Source organism: Drosophila mojavensis, unplaced genomic scaffold, assembly GCF_018153725.1.
Source record: "Drosophila mojavensis isolate 15081-1352.22 unplaced genomic scaffold, ASM1815372v1 contig_136, whole genome shotgun sequence".
Lineage (NCBI taxonomy): Eukaryota > Metazoa > Arthropoda > Insecta > Diptera > Drosophilidae > Drosophila > Drosophila mojavensis.
In genome coordinates, this window is record NW_025318667.1 from 22,339,009 (window position 1) to 22,359,968 (window position 20,960).

The 20,960-nt window shown below is 37.3% G+C and overlaps 1 protein-coding gene across 1 annotated transcript; it reads left to right on the forward strand.

Moving 5' to 3' along the window:
* The first annotated feature begins 1,319 nt into the window (after positions 1 to 1,319).
* LOC6584472 lies at positions 1,320 to 3,850 on the forward strand. The gene is made up of 2 exons (XM_002010091.3): positions 1,320 to 2,636; positions 2,713 to 3,850. Exons 1-2 carry the CDS (start codon positions 1,846 to 1,848, stop codon positions 3,809 to 3,811), a joined length of 1,890 nt encoding a protein of 629 aa, XP_002010127.1. The 5' UTR covers positions 1,320 to 1,845; the 3' UTR covers positions 3,812 to 3,850.
* Positions 3,851 to 20,960: the final 17,110 nt, after the last annotated feature.

The window sequence follows — 20,960 nt, forward strand, 5'->3', positions numbered from 1 at the left end:
ATTAAAAAAAAAAAAATCAATTTGGTACTAAACGGGTTGTCAAAGAAAGAGAGTGCCAATAAAATTTGAAAAAATACCTTATATATTAGTGGCAATACATCATTTGAATTTACATTATATACGATATTTATATTCTTCGAAAAATTTCATTGGTACACAAATTCGCTTGAAGAAACTTTCAAGTTTCAAGTTCAACTTACAATTGATTAGTAGTTAATAACTGAAATTGATAAGTGATTAATATGATATAGATCTATTATATATATCTCTTCCTTAAACACGAGATAAATTACAATACGTGGCTCATCCAAAAAAATTCGTATTTCCGTTTATTTTCTATTGGTTTTTAATTTCTTTTTTTTTCAGACATTAGCAGCTGAGCAACGGAAAATTCTTAAGCTCATTTTCAGATATGCGCATAAAATGTCCTAATATTTGTTTCCCCTAATGCTGGACTAAATTCATAAGCTGCTTTCTAGACATACGAAACGAGCTTCGTAATATTTGTATCTTAATGTAGATATATTCTGGAATTCTTTTAAAGCGAATTCTTTGTAAGCGTATTCAAAGATTTAAATTCAAGGTCCTGCCGAATCATATTAATACTAGTCGGAATCTAGTTTAAATGCGCTTAAAACCGCATTAGAAAGAAGAAGGTACATATCTATTAATTTTTGAAGATATTATACATTGAAACTCTCATCATAGGGAATATTAACAAGGACATAAAAAAAATTAATTAAAAATAAATAAAAAATCAATAGGGTAGAACAGTAGGTATAATTATAAAAAAAATAAAAATAAAAAAATAAAAAATAATAAAATTATTCCAAAAACTAAAAAAATAGATTTATATAAATAAACTTAAAATATAAATATTATATGTATTATATATATTAATATTACATTAAGGAAACAAAGAACACAAAGATATAAATAAATAACCTCACATCCAATATAAAATAAAATCAATAGGAACTATCTGGTACACTCTTCGTATAGCTCCCTATATTACAATTCTTGATATAAAATTTTATTCAAATTATGCTGACCAGTGTTATAAATTTGTTAGCCCACAAATGTTGTTGCACAGTGTCTGCGAATATATAGAAATGGCTGGCGAAAATTGTAATTGCTTAGGCCGAGTCCATTTCACATTTATTATCGAATATGATGCGAAAAATGTGTGGAAAACAATTGGAAATCATGTGGAAAAGGGAAACAAACAAACGAACAGACAGAGAAACAACAATATGGAAATCAACATGATTGCTTATTGGGTATTAAATTTAATGAAAATTGGCTGCCAATGTGCAGAAATATTGAATGGGAAATTCCAACTGAATGCGGACGTTCGAAGCGTTTCGAGTGTTTTCCTTTCGACTTGCGACTTGTGCTCGCTGCTGGTCGGCGGAACTATGAATTGAATTGAGTTGATTTGGCATGTGAATTGCTTTCATTTTTCTTTATTTTTATTTGTTATTTTTTTTCTCATATTGCGATTGTGGCGATTTCTAAAGAACTTTGGTGTCTTTGACGTTGCCACCGACTCCTGCTCAATAGCTCAGTGTGTCAGGAGGCATGGCACAGCCGCATAAATTTCGATTTCGATTCCGATTTGCTCGACTCGAAAGCACACAAAGACAGCCGAAGGCGAAGGCGATGTTTGCTCAGTGACCAAGGCGGCCCCAGCTGGGAGAACGGCAGCTGACATAACTGGTCTCTAATTACGTTTGGGCAAACAGACCAAATTGCAGGTGTCACAACATTACCTGGCCGAGCCGCACGAGCAACATTTTGGCGAACGAGCTCATTTGCGGATGCGACGCGCTGGCGAACGGCGGCATGTGGACCCAACTGCTGCTCCTCTTGGCACTCGCTCCATTTCACTGGGGCTACGCTCGGGCAGCGGCCTCATCGCTGGATGAGCTGCTGGCGGAGCCGCTGCGCCGGATACCCTATCTGCACGTGCTGCTGCGCCAGGGACGACAGCTGCAGGAGGATGCCCGCAACAGCGACGCCATGTGGTTCATGCAGCTCACGGATGTGCCGCACATCTTGCACAGCTACGACGAGCGCCGGCCTCTGGAGCTGGACAGCAGGCTGGCTGAGCTGGATAAGCGCGCCTCCCTGGTGCTGGTGGTCAGCCTGGCTCAGCTGGTCGCCAGCAGCGGCGCCGTCAGCTCGGCGGATCGTGCCGGCGTCTACTTCTACATTGTGGCCGATGTGCCGGACAGCCTGAGCCGCGAGCAGCAGCTGCAGCTGGAGCAGAGCAGCCGCCGGCTGTGGACCCAGCACAGGGTCTTCAATAGGTACATTCTGGTGGCTGGCGATGTCTGGATCTATGATCCATTTGCGGGCGAGTGGGATGGCAATGTGATGGGCTACGACGAGGACTTCGGTCGCCTCATCCCCTATGCGGGCGGTGAGCCCCTCTCCACTCAATTGTTTCACGACATGCGCGGCTATCCGCTGCGTGTGCAGATCTTCAAGTCGGTCTATTCCCGGCCGCAGCTGGACCCGGAGACGGGTCTCCTGCGCAGCATCACGGGCGTCGACTGGGAGGTGGCGCTGGTGATAGCCGAGGCGCTGAACTTTACGATGCTGCTCCAGCAGCCGGACAAGAACTACTTTGGGTAAATACTGAGATTCGTGTTTAATTGAGATTTTCTAATCTCTGTTCCTCCTGCCGCTCCTCCCGCTCCTTCTCAGGGAGCGCAGTGCGAATGGCAGCTACAATGGCGCAATCGGCTCGATACTGAACGACGGCCTGGACGTCTGCCTGACGGGCTTCTTTGTCAAGGACTATCTGGTGCAGGAGTACATGGACTTCACGGTGGCCGTCTACGATGATCAGCTGTGCATCTATGCGCCCAAGGCCAGCCGCATTCCACAGTCGATTCTGCCCATCTTTGCGGTTGGCTACGACATCTGGCTGGGCTTCATCCTGATGGCGTTCGTGTGCGCGTTCATCTGGCTGCTGCTGCGCATCCTCAATCTGCGGCTGCACATCATCAGCGCCCAGAGCCGACGGCTCTGGCAGCAGGCGCTGGGCATTTTGGTGGACACGTGGGTGGTGTGGGTGCGCGTGAATCTGAGCCACTTGCCGGAGAGCTATGCGGAGCGCATGTTCATTGGCTCGCTGTGCCTGGTGAGCGTCATTTTCGGCGCCATATTCGAGTCCAGCCTGTCGACCGTCTACATCCATCCGCTGCACTACAAGGACATTCTAACGCTGCAGGATCTGGACGACAGCGGACTGAAGGTCGTCTACAAGTACACGTCCATGGCGGATGACTTGTTCTTTAGCGAAACGTCGCCGCTGTACGCCAGCCTCAATAAGAAGCTCTGGTGGAACCGGGACCTCAATGCGGATGTCACCAAGGAGGTGGCCACTGTGGGCGGCAAGGCAAGCGTCTCCCGGTACTCCTCTCTGATGATGGAATCGGTCAACTTCCTGCTGATGCGCCGCATTTGGATTGTGCCCGAGTGCCCCAAGTACTACACCATCTCCTATGTCCTGCCCAGAGATGCGCCCTGGGAGGAGGCAATCAATGCCCAGCTGCTGCGCATGCTCAACGCTGGCCTCATCCCGAAATGGATCCAGGACCAAAAGTACCGGGTGACCGTCACGACACGCAAGGCGCTCAACGAGCAGGCCGAGGCCACCGAGGTGCGCGTCCTGACCATCGGCGACCTCCAGCTGGCCTTCTATGTGGTCATCGTGGGCACTCTGCTTGCCTCAATCGCCTTTCTGGCCGAGCACGTCTTCTTCAGACGCCGTGTGCGGCAAGCCACCAAGAAACTCTAGTACAAGCGCAATCTTTGCATTCAATATTCACTTATCAAATATTTTCCTGAATACTGTTTGATATAAAAAATACTTACTATAAATATTATTCATAATATTGAATTAATATGTGGGTACGAATCAGACATATGAGATTCTAAATTCTTGTGCACATATCTATTGACCCAACAACTGCCTTGAAATATAGAAATGTCGAATTGGAGATTGCGCTAATATTTATAATTATACATAGATAGATATTTTAGTCTATTATAATAGTATTACAGTAAAGAATATTATAGCAAAATTTAATTAAGTATAGTATAGCATAAAATATTAAGTATAACTTAGCACATTATAGTACATTATATTATAGCATAATGAATTAATTACAGCATAGCTTTGTATAACAAATTAGAATATATTATAATGTAGTAATATATAACACATTATAGAAAAGTTTACTGTGGTGTAGTATAAAAATATAAAATATACCATATTATAGTGTAGTATAATATTATTATATATATTATATATTATTAAACAGTTTTGTCTCACATGGCATAACAGATTATATTATACAATAGTATACTATAGTATTGCACAACACATTATATAGTATAGTATAGCACATTGCTGTATTGTATAAGTATTGTATAGTATAACAGATTATAGTCGAGAGACATTATATGGTAAAGTCTAGTATAACATATTAATGTTTTTTACAGTCTAGTATAGTATAACAGTATATAGTCTAATATGGTGCAGTGTTGTACAATACATTGTTATATAACAGATTATGGTCTATTATGGTGTAGTGCTGTATAACATATTGTTATGTAATGCATTATAGTATTATAAGAGGCATTATATGGTATAGTCTAGTGTAACACATTAATGTATTTTACAGTCTAGTATAGTATAACAGTTTATAGTCTAATATGGCGAGGTGCTGTATGCAGTCGTATAACACATAATTTTAATATAGTATGCCAGATTATATTGATATTATGGTATATTACATTTAGTATAACACATAATGGTATACGATGCTATAACATATTATTGTACACTAAATTAAGCGTTCAGCTATAACATATCAAATCAGCTATAAAAACTATCCCTATAAGTCGAGTAAAAAATCCAATCAGTCACTCTCAATCGCCATCGCTTGACAAACAGGTAAGATGAAACCCCACATTAGATCTACGTTTATGGGTTTGACAACTCACCCTTGGATATATGTAGTCGATGTCAAGAGCTCAGATCAATTGTGGTTGGTGCTCAAATACGTCATCATTTCGTTTAATAGTTTTTGGCTGAAAATTGTTGCCGACATTTGATGATGGTGATGGTTGCAAATTTCATTTGCCAACGGCCAGCAGCCGAAATCAACCTGCAATTGTGGAACACACAGGCACAGACCCACACACACACACACACACACATGTTTAGAGAGCAGCAACTGAATCGCTTATATAATTTAGCCATGTTAACAATGATACGCGCCAATGGCAACCGCAATTCGCTGGATGCCCAGGGGCTGGACCCAAATCGAATTGCCAGCGCCCAAATATATATTGCACAATCCAAGGCTGCATTACAAATGCAAGTACAGTGATCTCTGGCTGGCATGACTTGTCTGCATTTGACATGGCTTTCTGTTCAACTCAACTTGACTGAATTAGTTGGCAGTTGCTAACTGGCGGCACTCTCTGACATTTGACTGTCAAGTTCGCTTAGCTGGTGCTCACTGTAGCCGCATTACGCACGCACACGTCGTTTGCTCTCTGTTTATTTAGCATTTTGGGCCTGCACACGAAATTACAATTAAACGGCCTCAGCGGCAGCGACAACATCTCATTTGGGCATTCAAATGTGCAGTTCAACTGTCCCACACACCCACAAACGCAGACACACGCACACCCAAGACAGTGGACAAGTGACACAATTAAATATTCCAGAGTTTATGGCATCTTGAGGATAAAGAGAGAGAGAGAGAGAGAGAGAGAGGGAGAGAGACCTTCTGAGTGCATAAATGTAATTGCAACAATGATGCGAGACTCTGATACTCGCATTGTTCGAGTTATTTATAGCTGTTGCTATTGTTTATTGTCGACTGTGTCTAGCTGTGGACTATGAATCATAAGAGGCCAACACGTTCGAGTGTTTGGATCGAAAGGCTAGCTGAGTCACATATGAGCAAAGATTGCACTGGAGTGATACGAATAGCGAGCGTGCTAATACAAATTTTGTTAATGAATTATATACAATAGGTGTGCTAAAATTGACTAATGAATTCGAATAAGAATATATATAAAGCTAATAATTTATTTTTATGTGAATCAGAGACTAGGACCACTGATATTTACATTTCAATTTGACTTTGAAGCACACCAGAATTATCAAATCGAAACTACATTTAGGGACATTAGAATTAAAAAAAAAAAAAAGATTTGTTGATCTTTATTTTTATTTCATACTATTCGGTTTATATATCAAAAACTTGATTAGTAATTGGGTAATTCAAGACATAAATTTCATATGCAGCTCAAGCAGAAGCTCAGAGTCAAAGTCCCCAGGGAACTAGTTCTCGATAATTAAAAGCTGATACACATATAACTTTTTTAAATGATATTTACAGCATTGTGATTACATATGCAACCTACTACTGTTAACGCTCTCTGTTAACTCAAGCCTTCTTCGGCTGTTAAAAAGCTGTTGCATATGTCCAGGCGAAAAGATAATATGTGTGTGTGTTTTTTTTTTTTTTTTTTGCACCGTACCTAAGCTAATGAGTCCTTGGCACGCGCCACCTGTGCAGAGACTTAAAGTTGCATTTCGAGTGCTCAATTGAACAGGTGGACGAGAGCCAGAGGGTCGGAGACGACCTGAGGCGGTCTGGCATTGAGGAAGGCAGCAATTGAAGAGCGATTCGGGGCCAGTCGCCGGCCGAGCACAAATACTGATGGCGACGTAACGCGCATGCTAATGAAGTTGGTGGGAATTGCCTGAAGTCCGGATTTAAATACGCCCAGCCACTTAGCCAGTCAGCAAATCAGGGAATCAGTCAGTCGAAGCATTTGGCAATGTTAATTTGATGATCTTGTTAATAGCCAATTGAAAAGCACGTGCCTTGGTCACATGCCTGTTGCCCGAGGGCATGAGCTTGAGCTGATTATACAATAAGATGTGTATACATACACATATTGCTTATTAGCCAACTATTTGTACGTTTTTTTATACTCAACGCCGGCTGTCATCATTTATGGCCGAAAAAGAAGTGCCCATTAGCAATGGATTTTTATGGCTAATTAATTGCTTCGATGCTGGCTAAAACATTGCGCCGCTTTGATCATCGTCTGCAGATGTTTTATGTATTTCAATAAATATTTTAGCAATGCCATAAGAACGAGCATATTCGATTTGTTTTTAACATTTTGGATACTTAAAAGAGGAAGCCTATGAGTTCGTTATGCAGAATGTAACGCAGTGGATAGAGAAGAGCATCTGTAGAGACTTGTAGATGGAGATAAAGATAGATAGTAGAGGCATAAGTATATAGATGATCGATTGAATAGGTAGAAGAACATATAGATGATAGATGATAGATATATAGATACCCAGGCATAGATACATAGATATACACATACATAAGAATATACATAAGTAGATAGATGGATATACAGTCGATGCATAGATATATACATAGATGCATAGATACATAGATACACAGATACAAAGATACACATACATAGATCATATCTATGTAGATACATAGATTGTATCTATGTACACAGATACATACAGAAATATACATAGATACACATACATAGATACATAGATGCAAAGATACATAGCCACGAATATACATAGATACATTGATATATAGATACATAGATAAATAAATACATAGATACAGAGATTAGAGAGAGTATCTAAACTTATACCAGCTGTTTTATAATAATTTTCTTTCTTTTTGGCTACGGAATATTTTCAATATTATTCGTATTGGAATTTGGGAATATATTCTTAAAAGCATGCTGCTTGACTAATAGTCTAGTCTAACGCATTAAATAATATATAAATTATAATTAAAGCTCACAGCAAATACTCTTAAAATATTTTTAAATTTATTATCAATTCGCCAATAAAGCCAATAAAGCAAATCGAACTGTTTATAGTAAAAGTTGCTTAAATCTTTAAAAGTCAGTTTTATGGCTGGCCTTGACTTGAAATTGGTTTTGCGGCAGCAATTAATCATATATAGACATATACATATACGCATATATATGCAAAAATATGCATATAATAAATATGAAATTGATTTATGAATATTTTCGATACACGAAAATAATTATGTTTTGTGTATTCAGTGCAAATGAAATTCAAGCGAAAAACAATCATATATTTCCATGCTGTCATTTATTTTGTATTTTTTATTTATTTGTTAATGCGCATCACGTATAAAGCTGGGGCATTTAAAATGTAATTAGCTCAAATGCAGATCTGAATATTCAATTTGTGGACAATTTGATGAACTCTGCGAACAAAATGTTTCGATTGCAATTAGCTGCTTCAATTGTTGCTGTCGCTGTTGCTTGGCCACCCAATGCGTGGGGCAATTGTTCGGCTATTTAGAGCTCGATAGTATAGCAGTTGCACATACACACACAAATATGTGCATTGCTGTTTATATATGGAATTGAAATTCCAAAAGGCCTTAAAATAAAATAAGTCTTGCGACGCACGCACTGAACACATCAAAATTTTTTCATTTGGTTTATTTCCGAATCATAACTTTTGTTTATCTTCAGCTGGGACGAGCTGTTGTTGTTGCTGTTGTTGCTGCCGGTGCTGCTGTTAATGCTAATGCTGCTTCTGTTTAATCTTGATCTGTCCGGGCTTCCAGCAACTCAGTGCTGCGTCGCCTCTGTCTGCGTCCACGTCCAAATTGTATTCCTAGCCAAAGTGAATTTCCAAACGTGCGCTGGCTTGAAACAGAAAACTTTATAATAAACATATCATATGTATAATTTATATACATATCGAGTTCTTATTTTATAATCCCACTCGGTCAGCTTTTTTTTTTTTTTTTTTTGCGGTGTTTTCCAGATACGTTTGCGCCCAGTCATTTGATTAGATGTTTTTCAGTTTGTTCGCAGTCTCGCAGCGCGTTGCAGTCGCGTCTCCTCTCCCACACACACACATACGCACACCCACATACACATAGTTTATATATATTTATAGTATATACTAGTTAAATGTACATATATATAATTTCTATTTTCAATTTGCTGTATGCAAATTCCATTTGTTAATTGTCTCGTGCGCTGCTTTCGTATGCAAATTTTCAAAGTGTCAAAAAAAAAAAAACATAAAACAAAAATAGAAATAAAAAAAAAATTGGAAAACATTCAATAAACAAATTGGTTTTCCCCAATTTTCTTTATTTCCCAATATAAATTTTTTCGGATTTTTCATTTGGATTTTGTTTTGTTGTCGAGTGAGTGTATTTTGTTAGCAATATTTCGGATGCATTAAAGCAATAAATTAAGGCGTAAATATCAACTTGATTTTTTTCTCGATTCGTGTATTGTTTTGCGGTGAGTATATTCAATCCGAAATATCATTAAATATATGCATATACAATATATTATTATTTTGTTGCTTTAGTTGCCATTGCTTTTCCAATTTCAATTTGTCTGTCTATTTTTGAACAGCCGCAGCGATTGCCCGCCTCTATTATTATACGCTGAATACAATACTAAAAACAACAAAAAATTTGATGCCCGATTGTGAAAAATTATGGCAATTTTATTGGGCTTGGCCTGGCCTGCATTTGCGTTTGACCGCAACAACAACAAAAATATTAATAAAAAATAATAATAAATAATGTGAAATCCGAAAGGAAATTATTATGGTTGGCATGCGAAAGTTGAATACCCTTGCCTAAATATTAATCTAAATATTAAATTAACAATATAGAGTATTTATTAATAATTTTAATTATAAATTTAGAGTATTTTCTTGAGTAGGATATTTTTTTTTTTAAAGAACAAAATTCAGCGCACGGAATTTTTTATTTTAATTTAACAAAAATTAATGTTTACATTAATTTTTTGAAATTTTTATTTTAAGTATATTTTTAAAGATTTTTTCAACTAAAAAGTTAATTAATGAATACACTTGATTTTTATATTTATTTAAATTTAGTTTTTGATTACAATTAAATTCTACTATTTTGATTTTAAAATATAATTTTTTAATTAAACTATTATTTTATTTTAAATTTGATTTATTTTATTCCATTTTCGACCTCTTTACATTCTACAGCACAGCATTAAATATACCTTAACTATTACATAGCTAAATGCCGTTATTGCTGCTAAGTCATTTGTTATTTTGAATTTAAGTTACTTCTATGATCCAAGGGATGCAATCTTTCAGTCTTCTGTTGGTTGTGTTCGTGACTAAGTTGTCTGGTTTGGGTGGGTGGTACATTCTCTTCATATACATTGTGCTGTGTCTGCCTACGAGCTCAGCTACTATTTGTATATTTTCTTATTTTTATTTTGAATATAAACTAAATAGTTTCATAAATGGTCACAGTAGCAAATGAATTTATGAATGTGTGTATCTCATGAAATCTTGTGTAAAGCTGTTGTATGTGCATACGTACATACGTAATACACATGCATACTGAAACACATACATGCGAGAATGCACACATATTGTTAAGTATTTGCAAACATACATTCACAGATTGATCTATGTAGATTTATATATACATGCATAAATACATACACACATAAGTACTTACACACACTCGCCTATACATATGTGTATATGTATATCCATACATACATATAGAAAACACATACATTAAAAACCAATCATATGCAGTATATAAAAGCTATAAAAAGGACTTGGACTTTCTATGCATACATACATACAACTCCTGTATACATATACATTTGTCGGCTCATAACGGATGCTCCCATATGCACACATACATATGTATGTACTTTGCAATTCTCCTAGCTAGTTCGTAATACCTTAAATACTGGCCTACAGTATTCAAAAGAGTAAAACGCTGTGACGTGAATGCGAGCTACAAATACAATTTTCAATTAGTTCTCTCACTCAGCTGTGTTGATGCTGGCCTCCAGCATTCGGCAAAAATTTGTATTTCCATTTTTTGTCGGCATTTGTTTGTTTGTTTTAGTTGATGGCCTCGTATAACCATTTAAGAAAAAAATCGCATCTAATATGTCTTTCGGGCTTATATATCTGTGAGTATGAGTGTATTATTGACTCAACGGCGAGCAGGTGGGCGTCTAGTCAAAGGTTATGATGCGCCTCGGGCAGCAACAATACGCATATTCATCAGTTTATTTATTTATCAATTTGTTTTCATATTCGTTTCAAATTTATATTCAAACAAGTAAGAAGGCTCCAGTCGAGACTGCTCGCTAGGAGATACCCTGAACCCTCGAAGCTGATATTCTAATCATTCTGTGTCAATATGTGTGTACATTCCAAAGCACAAGTCTCTAGTACTTGAAAATTGGGGGAGAAGGGGGCGTGGTATCCAAAATCTGTAAATAACAAAATCTTTGTATCCATGAACTTTATATACAACGCAAATTTGAAGACTCCAGGTCTGAAAGTGTTCAAATTAGACTGAAAAAACAATATCAATTTTTCGATTATTCTCGATAAAAAGTTATCGGATGATTTATCGAAAAAATAAAGCAAACTCCTACTGCATATGGTACACACGAGTATGCATGCCAAATTTCTCTAGCTCTTATAACTTCTGAGATCGACGCACTCATACGGACGGACGGACAGACGGACAGGGCTATATCGACTCAGCTCATCGCGCTGATCATGAATATATATACTTTGTGGGGTCTGCCACGTCTCCTTCTGCCGGTTACATACTTTTTCTCAAAACCATTATACCCTGATTTCCCATTTTCAATGGGTTCAGGGTATAATAATGTCTCTGGCTGATTTAGAGACACTCAAAAGAAATAATTTACGAGCGTTCCTCTGTACACAATATACATATGTATATGTACTCGGTATGATCCATAAGAGAGCTCTGTTATGATATTAGGATAGGCATTTCGCTCAAGCCAAAAAGTATGCTCTCTAAAATGTCTGACTGGGCTTAAGCGAGGAACTGCGACGTGAGACCATTTCATAATAAACTTGCTTATATATGAATTATCATAACGATTTATATCACAGTGCTGGAAAATTGTCAAATCTATATATAGATTGTAGAATAGAGTAGGTAGATTCGATATGTAGACTAACCTATATTATCTTGAATCGATATTACTTAGATAAAGGTACATACATATATGTACATATATTTGATAGCTTGAATTATTGAAGGTTCTTGATCCTTATCAAGAATCAGGCCTATCTGATATTTTGTACGTTGAACCTTATGAACAATTAACATTGATCTCGATATTCCGTTCTCTCTTCTGTTCTTCGAATACGTTTGGGCATACATACTCTATTAAATTTTATATTTTAATACTCTCCCTCCAAAGTCTCCTAATTTTTTTTTTTTTTTTTTTAGAAACTCGCACTATTTTTATCATTGCTAACCAAAAGCAAGAAGAGTAGGGAAAATGTTCTCTAATTGCCAGCTACATAAATCTATTCTCAAATCAATTATGGTCCAAAATTTAATTATATTGCATGCAAGGAATCTTTTCAAAAGAGAAAAGTTCTCTTTAAAGTGCTGACACATTTGACATTTACATACGCTAAGAGCCAGAACTCCCCAAGACCCAAATCCAATCGCGCCGCCCGTCGAGCTGTGTGAATAATAATTATGAGAGGCCGCTCAGAGGCGGGCAGGCAATAATGCGACAGAGCTAATTAGGTCTTGGCAGAGGAGCAGACCTCGGTCTGTGGCTGCCGCAAAACTTGAAAGAACACTCGAGAATTGTGCTGAAATCGTGTTGCCAAAGCACTCAAATTTGTACTATGCCAAAATGACAAACAGACAGACGGGCAGGCGGACAGACAGACAGCTCAACGACTGGCAGCTGGCAGCCACTGACAACAGCCAGCAGAGTGTCAAAAGTTTATGACAGGCTTCATGCCGCTGGCAGTGCACATACATATGCACATCGTATCGCCAGTCAACGATAGCCCAGATTCAAATAGTTAAAAACAAATTTAAGATCGAACGAAAACTAAAGCAATTGATATGTTTAGCCCAGACAACAGAGCCGAAGTAGCTCAGTTGAATGAAGGTCGGGCGTAACTGACTGCATAATACTCGGTGGGAGTTTAAAAACTGAGTCGATCATATAATTTGTGGAAATACTTATGGAGAGTTTCAATTATTTATTCAATTTCAATTATTTCTACTATAAATAATTTGTAGATAAAGAATGCAGTATTCCTTATAAATCCATCCATCATAGAGGTTTCGATATACCATGTAGATCTATCTGTAGATAAGGTTATCTGGGATTATATATTTATTATATAGCTTTATGTATTTGAATACATTACATTTAGCTATGTATTTAGATATGTGCTATAAGTAGCTAGGATTATATATAATGTCTGTTTTTTTTTCATTACAAATATTATGACTCGTTATGAAATCAGGGTATAATGGTTTTGTTGAAATGTATGTAAAATGCAGAAGGAGGCGTGGCAGACCCAATAAAGTATATATGTTCTTGATGAGGGCGACGAGCTAAGTCGATTTGGCCCTGTCCATCTGTCCGTCCGTATGAACGCCAAGATCTCAGAAGTTATAAAAGCTAGAGAGCTGAAATTTTGCTGTAGACTGGTGTATACCAAACGCAGTACAAGTTTATTAATTTTTTTCGAAAACTCGTCCGAAAAATTTTTTTTTTTTTTTTTTTCAGCCTAATTTGAACACTTTGAGGCTTGGAGCCTTCAGATTTACACGCCCCGTTTGCCCCCAATTTGTAAAAGCGTATTTCAAGTACTAGAGACCTGTGCTCATAGTATTGCCCACACCGTAGTGCAGCCCACGCGCCGTCGCTGCTTACTGCGCAGTTAGCAGAGCGCGTGTTCATACGTACGTGTGGATGCGTGTGTATGTATGTGTACATAAAAGAAGTGCAGAATGATTTTATTTAAATTTCTCAATTGCAACTAGTAAAAGTACGTCATGTCATTATTTTTTGCAATACATAAATATAAATATATTTCACAGTGTAATTAAATGAGTTTATTTCATTTACATTTTTGACATATCGAGAATTCAATTATGAACCGTACTAAATGTGATTTTTTCTTAAATTGGTTCAGGGTAGTATCTATTCGAGCACTTTCGACTTGAGTTTTCTTATTTGTTTCTTATTACCGCAAAAAAAAACTAACTAAAACTAAATAAATAAGACTAATAATATATTTGTTAATAAAAATATTCGTTTTGACATTGTTTTTAAATATAGGATTTATTATTTTATTTATTAATTATAAATTCGAATTAATACAAACTTTAATCTAGCTTAAAACTTAAGGCAATTGGGGAATTCGGCTATTCATCTTTTACACATATTACAGAAATATGGAAATAATTTTAAGAACAAAAAACTATCCACGTACTTCGACGGTTCATCCTCATTAAATCCTCATTCACACATACATTATGGAGTTCATGTTGAAGCCCATGTGATTTAATTTAATACTTCCATTTCTCCTCAACATCTAAATAAAACACTTCTACTATCTCCTCCTCAAAACCATAATAAAGACTCCGACTCACTACTGGAAGGACGTCGTGTGCGAATGGACGTCATTGAAATATATCTCAGGAATGAGGACATCATACAGACTGATAACATAGATACCAACGAAAAAACAGTTAAATTATATTATAAAGCCCAAAATACCAACAAAGAAACTAACATCCAGATTTTCTCAAACCCACACTAATGGATCACCCGCGTGATTTCATTTAATACTTGGGTATCAACACCCGAGGATGACATTGGAATCACTACTTCTTCGTCTTCTACGTCTAAAATAGTACAAATACAAGTCAACGCCCAATAATACGTATTTCAGCCAATTAATGTAGATGATTTCAAAAGACAGGTGAATAATGTTGAGAAAAAATACGATATTTAAGATAAACTCCCCACTGGATGAAGCCACCATTTAACACTCCAGGCACTCCACAATACCAAAAAATAAAAACATCCAGCTCATTTCAGACCCACACTAAGGGATCACTCGTTTGATTTCATTTACTTGGGTATCAACACCCGAGGATGACATTGGAATCACTACTTCTTCGTCTTCTACGTCTAAAATAGTACAAATACAAGTCAACGCCCAATAATACGTATTTCAGCCAATTAATGTGGATGATTTCAAAAGACAGGTGAATAATGTTGTGAAAAAATACGATATTTAAGATAAACTCCCCACTGGATGAAGCCACCATTTAATACTCCAGGCACTCCACAATACCAAAAAACCAAAACATCCAGGACATTTCAGACCCACACTAATGGATCACTCGTGTGATTTCATTTAATACTTGGGTATCAACGCATTGGAATCACTACTTCTTCGACTTCTACGTCTAAAATAGTACAAATATAATTCAACGCCGAATACTTCAGCCAATAAACATAGATGATTACAAAAGACGACAGATGATTAATGTTATATGAATAAAAATTCGATATTTAAGATAAACTCCCCACTGGATGAAGCCACCATTTAATACTCCAGGCACTCCACAATACCAAAAAATAAAAACATCCAGCTCATTTCAGACCCACACTAAGGGATCACTCGTTTGATTTCATTTACTTGGGTATAAACACCCGAGGATGACATTGGAATCACTACTTCTTCGTCTTCTACGTCTAAAATAGTACAAATACAAGTCAACGCCCAATAATACGTATTTCAGCCAATTAATGTGGATGATTTCAAAAGACAGGTGAATAATGTTGAGAAAAAATACGATATTTAAGATAAACTCCCCACTGGATGAAGCCACCATTTAACACTCCAGGCACTCCACAATACCAAAAAAATAAAAACATCCAGCTCATTTCAGACCCACACTAAGGGATCACTCGTTTGATTTCATTTACTTGGGTATCAACACCCGAGGATGACATTGGAATCACTACTTCTTCGTCTTCTACGTCTAAAATAGTACAAATATAATTCAACGCCGAATACTTCAGCCAATAAACATAGATGATTACAAAAGACGACAGATGATTAATGTTATATGAATAAAAATTCGATATTTAAGATAAACTCCCCACTGGATGAAGCCACCATTTAATACTCCAGGCACTCCACAATACCAAAAAATAAAAACATCCAGCTCATTTCAGACCCACACTAAGGGATCACTCGTGTGATTTCATTTAATACTTGGGTATCAACGCATTGGAATCACTACTTCTTCGTCTTCTACGTCTAAAATAGTACAAATACAAGTCAACGCCCAATAATACGTATTTCAGCCAATTAATGTAGATGATTTCAAAAGACAGGTGAATAATGTTGAGAAAAATACGATATTTAAGATAAACTCCCCACTGGATGAAGCCACCATTTAACACTCCAGGCACTCCACAATACCAAAAAAATAAAAACATCCAGCTCATTTCAGACCCACACTAAGGGATCACTCGTTTGATTTCATTTACTTGGGTATCAACACCCGAGGATGACATTGGAATCACTACTTCTTCGTCTTCTACGTCTAAAATAGTACAAATATAATTCAACGCCGAATACTTCAGCCAATAAACATAGATGATTACAAAAGACGACAGATGATTAATGTTATATGAATAAAAATTCGATATTTAAGATAAACTCCCCACTGGATGAAGCCACCATTTAATACTCCAGGCACTCCACAATACCAAAAAATAAAAACATCCAGCTCATTTCAGACCCACACTAAGGGATCACTCGTTTGATTTCATTTACTTGGGTATAAACACCCGAGGATGACATTGGAATCACTACTTCTTCGTCTTCTACGTCTAAAATAGTACAAATACAAGTCAACGCCCAATAATACGTATTTCAGCCAATTAATGTGGATGATTTCAAAAGACAGGTGAATAATGTTGAGAAAAAATACGATATTTAAGATAAACTCCCCACTGGATGAAGCCACCATTTAACACTCCAGGCACTCCACAATACCAAAAAATAAAAACATCCAGCTCATTTCAGACCCACACTAAGGGATCACTCGTTTGATTTCATTTACTTGGGTATCAACACCCGAGGATGACATTGGAATCACTACTTCTTCGTCTTCTACGTCTAAAATAGTACAAATATAATTCAACGCCGAATACTTCAGCCAATAAACATAGATGATTACAAAAGACGACAGATGATTAATGTTATATGAATAAAAATTCGATATTTAAGATAAACTCCCCACTGGATGAAGCCACCATTTAATACTCCAGGCACTCCACAATACCAAAAAATAAAAACATCCAGCTCATTTCAGACCCACACTAAGGGATCACTCGTGTGATTTCATTTAATACTTGGGTATCAACGCATTGGAATCACTACTTCTTCGTCTTCTACGTCTAAAATAGTACAAATACAAGTCAACGCCCAATAATACGTATTTCAGCCAATTAATGTAGATGATTTCAAAAGACAGGTGAATAATGTTGAGAAAAAATACGATATTTAAGATAAACTCCCCACTGGATGAAGCCACCATTTAACACTCCAGGCACTCCACAATACCAAAAAAATAAAAACATCCAGCTCATTTCAGACCCACACTAAGGGATCACTCGTTTGATTTCATTTACTTGGGTATCAACACCCGAGGATGACATTGGAATCACTACTTCTTCGTCTTCTACGTCTAAAATAGTACAAATATAATTCAACGCCGAATACTTCAGCCAATAAACATAGATGATTACAAAAGACGACAGATGATTAATGTTATATGAATAAAAATTCGATATTTAAGATAAACTCCCCACTGGATGAAGCCACCATTTAATACTCCAGGCACTCCACAATACCAAAAAATAAAAACATCCAGCTCATTTCAGACCCACACTAAGGGATCACTCGTTTGATTTCATTTAATACTTGGGTATCAACGCATTGGAATCACTACTTCTTCGTCTTCTACGTCTAAAATAGTACAAATATAATTCAACGCCGAATACTTCAGCCAATAAACACAGATGATTACAAAAGACGACAGATGATTAATGTTATATGAATAAAAATTCGATATTTAAGATAAACTCCCCACTGGATGAAGCCACCATTTAATACTCCAGGCACTCCACAATACCAAAAAATAAAAACATCCAGCTCATTTCAGACCCACACTAAGGGATCACTCGTTTGATTTCATTTACTTGGGTATCAACACCCGAGGATGACATTGGAATCACTACTTCTTCGTCTTCTACGTCTAAAATAGTACAAATACAAGTCAACGCCCAATAATACGTATTTCAGCCAATTAATGTGGATGATTTCAAAAGACAGGTGAATAATGTTGTGAAAAAATACGATATTTAAGATAAACTCCCCACTGGATGAAGCCACCATTTAATACTCCAGGCACTCCACAATACCAAAAAACCAAAACATCCAGGACATTTCAGACCCACACTAATGGATCACTCGTGTGATTTCAGAACGTTTTATAGACTTCCCACCTTAATCCTCATTGCAAGCGTTATCGATGTGCTAACAATATAAGTAATTTTCTCCACAGTGTGGAGAGACTCACACAAATACGCATTTAAGTGTGGCCAAATTACAATCGTTGGTCGAAGCAGGATTATACATCCTGTCGCCAGGCATGAGGACGTCTTAGAGACTCCCCCCTCAATCATCATTGCAAGCATAGTCGATGTTTTAACAATATAAGTAATTTTCTCCACAGTGTGGAGAGACTCACACAAATACGCATTTAAGTGTGGCCAAATTACAATCGTTGGTCGAAGCAGGATTATACATCCTGTCGCCAGGCATGAGGACGTCTTAGAGACACCCCCCTCAATCATCATTGCAAGCATAATCCATGTGTTAACAATATAAGTAATTTTCTCCACAGTGTGGAGAGACTCACACAAATACGGATTTAAGTGTGGCCAAATTACAATCGTTGGTCGAAGCAGGATTATACATCCTGTCGCCAGGCATGAGGACGTCTTAGAGACTCCCCCCTCAATCATCATTGCAAGCATAGTCGATGTTTTAACAATATAAGTAATTTTCTCCACAGTGTGGAGAGACTCACACAAATACGCATTTAAGTGTGGCCAAATTACAATCGTTGGTCGAAGCAGGATTATACATCCTGTCGCCAGGCATGAGGACGTCTTAGAGACTCCCCCCTCAATCATCATTGCAAGCATAATCGATGTGTTAACAATATAAGTAATTTTCTCCACAGTGTGGAGAGACTCACACAAATACGGATTTAAGTGTGGCCAAATTACAATCGTTGGTCGAAGCAGGATTATACATCCTGTCGCCAGGCATGAGGACGTCTTAGAGACTCCCCCCTCAATCATCATTGCAAGCATAATCGATGTGTTAACAATATAAGTAATTTTCTCCACAGTGTGGAGAGACTCACACAAATACGAATTTAAGTGTGGCCAATTCATATTTCTTGGTCGAAGCAGGATCATACCTGTCGCCGGAAAATGCGCACCCCATGCGAGCATTTCCTCCTCAAACCGATTAGAGGTTTTGAGCTTAAAAAACTGAAAAAAATAAAAATATTGTTTATATAAATTGTGCCTGCTCTGGGCGAACCACAGAGGCAGATATAATCAGCACAAATTCTTTGGAAAAAAAAAATAAAAAATTGCTGATGAAAGTTCAGCCTACTCTGGGCGAGCCACAGAAGTAGACTGAACCTGCTCTGGGCGAGCCACAGACGCAGTTATATTCAGCACAAAGGTTCAGAAAAAAAAAAAAAAAAATTATTAACAATGGCGAAAATAAATTGTTAATAAAGTTTCAGTCTGCTCTGGGCGAGCCACAGAGGCAGCTGAATCTGCTCTCGGCGAACCACAGAGACAGAATGACGCTTCCACTGAGAGCACGGCCTTTTATAGCGAACGGAAGCCAGCCTCGATTGTAGATTTTCCTGCAACTCTGTGGTTCAGAGTTGCGTTGAAAACGGCGCTGTACGTTGCAACACTTACATACATATATATATGTTGCTATATAACGGGGTTTTCATTTGAATTGATGTGATGTGGAATAGCGTCTTGCTGAAAGATTTTTATTTATATTATTTTTTTTTTCATACTCATTCGGAAAGTGCATTTTCCGATATATCAGAAATCATATTAGTTGAAGTGCAAGAAAGCTGAAATTTGGTATGTAGATTCGTGTTGACCACCCTAGATCAACAAGCCATTTGAGGGCGTGGCAAATCAGATAAAACTGTATCTCCTAACGTTCTAAGAGCTGGCCAAAAATGAGGAGTGGCCACTAGGGGCGTGGCAATCGGCAGTTGTAGTGTCAAATTGCAACAACTATATATATGCGCCATCTATATGTGTATATAAATAGGCGTAATAGGCAATGATCACGCGGAAAAAAAATTTTATGCAATTAAAAAAAAAAAAAAAAAAACAAAAATTAATTATAAGACTTTGAAAAAATTAAAAACATTTAAACGTTTTTAGCGGGGTTCGAACCACGACAATATACGCTCCCTTGTGGCATAGCGAATCGGCATTTGTAGTGGCTAGCTAACAAATTTATATGAATGTGCCACTTATGTATGTACATATACATACATATATGTTAATAAGCTTGTTAGACATTCATAGGATGGAAGGAAACATTTTTATAAAATTTAAAAAATATAAAAAGAAGTTAAACTAACAAAAATTTGCAATTAAAAAAAAAAAAGATTCCCTCTGGATTTGAACTCGCACCCATACTAAAGAGCATGTTTCTCAATGCAACAAATCATAGGTCGCTGGCGCCTCTGCCCTCAGAGCCACCGCCTCCCCTTCACCAACAATGATTAAAACGAAATCACATTTTTGCTATGACGCCATGCAGCAATGAACAGCCAGTGTAGCAGCTGAAAATGCAAAAAGAATGCAAAGAAAAAGCAATC

Coding starts and splice junctions, on each gene's coding strand:
- LOC6584472 (XM_002010091.3), top strand. CDS start 1,846: ATGTGGACCCAACTGCTGCTCCTCTTGGCACTCGCTCCATTTCACTGG. Junction 2,637..2,712: donor CCGGACAAGAACTACTTTGG/GTAAATACTGAG, acceptor GCTCCTTCTCAG/GGAGCGCAGTGCGAATGGCA.